Source organism: Engystomops pustulosus, chromosome 4, assembly GCF_040894005.1.
Source record: "Engystomops pustulosus chromosome 4, aEngPut4.maternal, whole genome shotgun sequence".
Taxonomy (NCBI): Eukaryota; Metazoa; Chordata; class Amphibia; order Anura; family Leptodactylidae; genus Engystomops; species Engystomops pustulosus.
Window position 1 is genome coordinate 208,340,096 of NC_092414.1, and position 6,450 is coordinate 208,346,545.

The 6,450-nt window shown below is 40.3% G+C and overlaps 1 protein-coding gene across 1 annotated transcript in view; it reads left to right on the forward strand.

Annotated features, from left to right (window-relative positions):
* LOC140128227 (venom factor-like) overlaps nucleotides 1-6,029 on the forward strand; it is a 50,654-nt gene extending 44,625 nt beyond the window's left edge. Inside the window, exons 37-41 of the mRNA XM_072149778.1 lie at nucleotides 75-164; nucleotides 267-350; nucleotides 2,220-2,303; nucleotides 3,828-3,963; nucleotides 5,805-6,029. Of these exons, the coding sequence (XP_072005879.1) occupies nucleotides 75-164; nucleotides 267-350; nucleotides 2,220-2,303; nucleotides 3,828-3,963; nucleotides 5,805-5,946 (536 nt within the window). The 3' untranslated portion in view covers nucleotides 5,947-6,029. The remainder of the gene's footprint in view (nucleotides 1-74; nucleotides 165-266; nucleotides 351-2,219; nucleotides 2,304-3,827; nucleotides 3,964-5,804) is intronic.
* The last annotated feature ends 421 nt before the right edge of the window (nucleotides 6,030-6,450 follow it).

Sequence of the window (6,450 nt, forward strand, 5' to 3'; positions counted from 1 at the left end):
TCATTTATAATGTTTGTATTTATTTATATATTAACTTTTATTATTTTATATTATTTTTATCTGCTACCAAACAGAAAACCGTTGTACCAAGTTCTACCATGTGTCGGAAGACAGCAAACTTCTGGGAAAGATCTGCGTGGACAAAGTCTGTCGCTGTGCAGAAGGTGATAGGATGTAATAATACAGAATTATTTTCAGGAATTGATGCTTTTGCTTCATTTTATGAGAGTTTATTCCCTTTTACCTCTGGATTTTTAATTTTTCAGCGAATTGCTTTATGCAGCAACAGCTTGAGGAGGTGGATACTTCTGTTCGGCTGAATAAAGCTTGTGAAGCCGGTGTAGATTACGGTAAAATCGTTGTAATGTTGTATATTCTAAGGACTATAGCAGCTTAGAAATGAGTGCACCATCATATTGTTAACAATCGGTAGCCACTAGAGATGAGCGAGCACTAAAATGCTTGAGTGCTCGTTACTCAGGTTGAACTTTTCCCGATGCTCGAGTGCTTGTATTGAATAACGAGCCCCATTGAAGTCAAAGGGAGACTCGAGCATTTTTCACTGAACACATTGAAAGAACACTAAAGAAGAACACATTGCAGATGTTTCGTACCTCTGCTAACTTATCTGAAGACACGCGTGCTGAGCATCAAGCTCAGACTAGTATACTCGCTCATCTCTAGTAGCCACGTGATGTTGTTGGGTGGAGCTAAAAGACCTTGCAAAATCCCATACACTTGGTACCTCTGAGATTGTGCTGATCTAGAAAAATAGAGGAAGAGTCATTTTGACCACACAGTGAAATCCAGAAAACAAAGGTGCAATTTGACTTTACATTGAATGTTTTTTAAATGTTGAAACTAAGAAGAACAATATGTACAATTATAATACTCCATAAACAAAAAAGAGTAATAAAAGCTATGGCTCTTTAGAATGTGGGAAATGCAAAAACTAAAAAGGACCTGCTCCTGAAGGGCTTTACTCAATGTTTTAGGCCCTCATGCAAAGTCTGTTATGCCAATTCCAACCTATTATGGTAGGGGGCAGTAAGCCACTTCAGGCCTAGGATCACGTTTCCACTTCTCCCTACGTACCTTGTGTTCTGGTGACACTGGGATCAGATAACTACACATCAGATATGCACTTTACAACTAAATGCATAGTGGAAGTTGGGCCAAAATATTTTTATTATTATTTATTTGGGCTTTAAAACATAATGGGGCACATTTACTTACCCTGACCAGCCGCGATCCCGCGGCTCGTTGTTCAACGAGGATTCTAGTCTGCCGGGATTCACTTAGGTCGTGCGCCCAATATCCAGCAGGTGTCGCTGCTGAGCCGAGGACCGCCGGAGTTCACTTTCCTCTTCCTGGTGCATGTAAGTGCTGATCTTGCGACACAAATAGTTTTTTAAATTCTGCGGGTTTCCCGAATCCGTCAGGTTCTCTGATAGCCACGCCTCCCGATTTCTGTTGCGTGAAAAACGGCGCCGATGCGCCACAATCTGATCACGTGCTCCAAAATCCCGGGGGAATTTCATCGCAAAACGGAAATATTCGGGAAACCTGACAAAAGTGCGGCGTTCAGACCCTTAGTAAATGAGCCCCAATGGGTTTGGTTTGGGGTTATGTTTAAGCTTATCATAATCAAATGAACACATACAAGTTGACTGCATCATCATTCATTGTGTTGAACGGACCCGAACCGCAAAGTTTGGGTTTGTATCGCACTTTGCAGGTTCAAGTCCCCAGACCTGACCCTGACCTTCTTTAGAAGTTTCGACTTTGGCTCAGCTCATCCTACTTATCCTCATATTGTTAACGTCCACACTGACATTAACTCTTTAAATGCAACTAGCAAAGCGACACTTAAATCACTGCAGCCACGTGGTGCAGACCATCGCCATTTTGGGGAGTATCATTGCTCCCCCATGACCTAATGTTAGTGCTGGTGTGTGCAGCCACAGCACTTTAAATGCCATTGGTACAATTAACACCTACATTCTGTGCCAGCACCGATTATGGGTGTTACTGGTTGGAGTCCGGGTCCGTTCATCACTGATCATATTCAATCATAAATGCGGCTTAAAACCCTGAGGGCCCCAACAAAAGATTTTAAACCAAAACAACAAAGTTAATAGATGTATTTTAGATGCACCTCCAGTATGTCATGAGCAGGCCAGGAAACTCTAGTAATTGATGAAACATTTTATTTCCAGTCTATAAAACAACAGTGACCGGCATTGAAAAGGGGGATAACTACGATGTCTATGTCATGAAAATTATCACAGTCATTAAAATGGGTAAGTGACACCTTGTACAGTTATACTAACATTTTTTGACATGTAATATAGATAATGCAGATATAGAAAAACATTTTAATAAAGTTGTTTTTTTAAAGGGAACCTGTCACCACGTTTTCCTCAAATACAGCTAGTGGTAGGTTCCTATGGAGCCCTAGTAACTATCTGACACCCTGCTTTTAGATTAAAAAATAGATCCCCATAAAATTAGAGTTATAAACTCTGGTATCTATGCATCTTTGGAGGGCATCTATGCATCTAGAGGGCGTGGCCTAATATCATGTGACCAGGGTGACATCACAGTTCCTTAAGCTACTTAACATTAGCAAACTGTATCCCATGTACATATCTGACCACATAAAACAATCACAGCAGCCTCCATGGACTTCTGCCCCTCTCTATGCAGTCTGCTGTGATTTCATGAGGACCTGCGATGATGTCACCCTGGTCACATGACATTACAGCTGCATACAGAGATATGATGGGGAGGAGCTGCTGGATTCAGCCTGAGGAGGCCACGCCCACCTCGACTCGCTGTAGCCATGCTTAGATACCAGGTAAAACTATAAAGTTGAATATATGGGAATCTCAGGGGAACAATTTTTAGCTAAAAGAAAGGTGTCAGTTAGTTTCTAAGGCTCTATGGGAACCTGTCACTACCTGTATTTGTGAAAAATGTGGTGACGGGTTCCCTTTAAGAGCCATAATGTGGAGCTTAACAACTCCTAGACTCTTTCATTATATCTAGAGAAGAGCAAATCCAAATTTCTTAATAATTTGTGGAACACATGACTGACCTCTTGGAGTCCTTTTCTGCATGGTCTGTCTCTTTGTTCCACTCACAGCAGAATTTGTTATGAAAGGAAGCCTCTCAAAGGTAGCCACCGAACTGGAGCCTTTCCTTGGCCTTGGGGGACTGGTTCCTCCTTTCTGTTGCATGAAAGCCTGGAAAGCTGTGGCAAAATCTGATTGCGTGTGACACAATCCCCAGTTAAATACCTGTCCCAGTGTCGCTAATCCTCGAAAATTTTGAAAATATGACGAAAGTGCAATCCACGGACCCGTAGTATATGAGCCCCAAGGGGCCTCTTAACCCAGGTTTTTGGTGTACAAGGCCCGAAATTCTTGCAATTTCTTGTGAACTGGTAGGAAATGCAATTCTTTCTCCTTTACGCCACCTCCAAATTAAGTGGGGATGGGGCCCTGCGCACTTGTTATAGTGCAGCTAATATTGTAATTCTACACCAAGCATGCAAGGATATATCTGGTTCCCCGAGCCTTTGGATGCTTTCTGCATGGTGGATGGGGGGGGGGGCTTATTTCATACACTGGCGAATGATGCGCCAACATATCTTAATTGTCTCACAATATTCCTAATTGTATTACAAAGGAAAATACATAATAAAGTACAAGATATACTTTATATTTGTAGATACGTTTCTCCCATCTGTGATGTTAGGGGTTAATGACTTGTATGTTTATATTACTTTTAGATTGCTATAATTTTCCTTCCCTCATTCCCAGGTACGGATTTAAATGTTCTCGATCAGGAACGTCATTTTATCAGTCACGCCAAATGCAATAAAGCCTTAAATCTGGAGATAGGCCGAGACTATGTGATCTGGGGTGTAGTCAAGGATCTGTGGCTCACTGGGTCTGGGTAAGTGGCCCTACAATTGTTGGTAATACAGATAAATGTTGAAATAAGTAACCGTAGGGAACTAAAATAAGTTTTAACAATGTAAAACACATATTTATGTCTGCAAATTGTTGATTTAAATTAAAATATAATAGTCTGCTTTTTATTTGCTGGAAATACCGCTGCTTCCATTTTGGATGTGCACTCCTTGCACTGTCCAATAGCTGTCCACCAATATAGGATTAAACCTAAGAGTGCCATGTCTCGTTAGACCTTGGCCTTTTTGTGGGATTCTATCTTTATTAAGGTGTCTTGTTGTGTCAGGACGGCTTTCACGAATTGAAAAGTTTTATTGAAATTTAATTGCATAAGCAATCATCAAACAATAGGTGAAGATACCACCAATCATCAACTATTCCAAGCTAAAAAGGACAAACTAGAGGCATTATGGAAAAACAAAGCTCTGCCCACATTGAGAGGCTTTATATGTCTAAAGGCATATTTAAATGCAGTGCTCGGGTTATTGGTGGCCCCATCGCTATGCATGGTCCACTTGTCCCCATGTGTTGCAACTCTCTAGATGGGATGGTAAGGCATGGTGCCTTCCAATGGGAAATAAATTCAGTGGGTTAGGGTGTGCATTGGACAGTTTCCTTCTTTCCAAAAAAAAAAATCAGGTACAAAACAATACAAGCAAAGCATAGGGCTGACTTTTCCAATCTCCTCCCTGGCAAAAGAAGGGTTAATGCTGAGGAAAGGCCTGCGATAGATGTGCCTCTCTTTCACAGAAGGCGGCTGGTACCTTGGTCACAGACTAGGAGCCCAGCATCAATGGCAGAGTATCCCAGTCTCATTTTCTTCTTGTGGGTGTTCTGGCAGTCTTCTTCTCCAAGCTCTGTTCCCCAACTGCAAGACACTGGGAACTGGGACAGTTCTCTTTATATAACTTTAATTAGGGGAGGAGTAGATACATTGCAGCACAAACAATGACAAAGCATTGATCCAAAGACTTACATTGAGTCCCCATAATGTTCTATTGCAGCAAGTTTCTAAAGAGGTAAACAACTTTCCAGAGAGCAGTCAGGCTTTTTCTCCTCCAAAACAATTTATACTATCGCTGTGGAAAATTAGCTTCTATCTTCTGTTTAGTTAGAGATATACAGTCAGAAATGTCTCTCCGTGCTCATTAACCCTTCCTACAGGTCTATACCAATACAATACTAATAAACAGAATCTACGTTTCAAAACACTATGGGTTATTGCAAGTAAACTCTTAATGTAAAATAAAGTAAGAAGTGCTGACTTTGTTTAGGGGATATATTTAATTGTCAACCAATTTCCAAAGTTCAATTGTAAGAACATTCGGTATATAAAAGTCAAAGGGGGAAAGGACAGGTGGAGATTTGGGTAAAAAGATATCAAGGTGTCCCTATAAATGAAAGGGTTGAGAAGGCTTTAGTTTATGTCAGGTTGCAAAATCCCTCTAGTCCCTCCCAGGCTTTTGTGAACTTTTGGGAAAGCCACAACATCAGAGCTCATAGAACTGCCCCGAGAAGACTTCCTAATGCTAAATAACCTCCAATCTGTTTATGATATTGTTTATTTATTGACAATTTTTTGTATTTTATAACTTTTTTAACTTGTGTAAAATGCATACAAAGTCAGACTGTTAACAGGCAAAGTTAAACTTTTCTTAATTTCTTCAAGGTGAACTGAAAGGACATTTTTATCACAATCTTCTCTCGTGCTCATTGCACTGGAATAACTCAACATGTTTATAGTAAAATATAAGAATACAAGAGTACTGTCTATGCTTAGATATTATGCAATCTTGATCATTTAACCTGTTTATTCCTCCACAGATATTCCTACATCATCTCCCGGGACACTTGGATTGAGATGTGGCCAACAGAACGGGAATGCCAGGATGATGAACATTTCCAGCTCTGTGAAGATTTCTCCATGTTTGCAGTAGAGTTGGAGATTCGTGGTTGTGTCAGCTAAATTATTGCAGGTTTCCATCTTTACTTTCATGTTCTCTTTGAATGTACTTGCTATTACTAAATAAAGAAAACTGTCTCATGTTATGTATCATTCCTCATTTCTTCGTACCTGGTAGATATCTTAATGGCTTCAAATAGGATTACTGGGGATATTCCTATTGGATCTGCTTTAAACCAATTAGTTAACAGGATAAAATTACAAATGAAAAAATTATTCAAAAAAACATCAATGGACGAGATGACGAGAGGGGTGAAGGCCCTGAACTCACAGACAAAACCAATTCCCTACCCTATAACTTTGCAGAACCCTAGTGGTAACGGACTACTGATCGACAATCCCTACTCTGAGACCAGAAGTAAAATGAACAGTGTGAAAGACCGATAAATATACAGACACCATAGAAAAGGGGAAAAGGATCAGGAATGGGGTTTAGGCTATATTCAGGCCCAGCTTTAAAGGAGTATTCCCATCTGGGTGATCACATTTAATTTAATTCATCTGCCA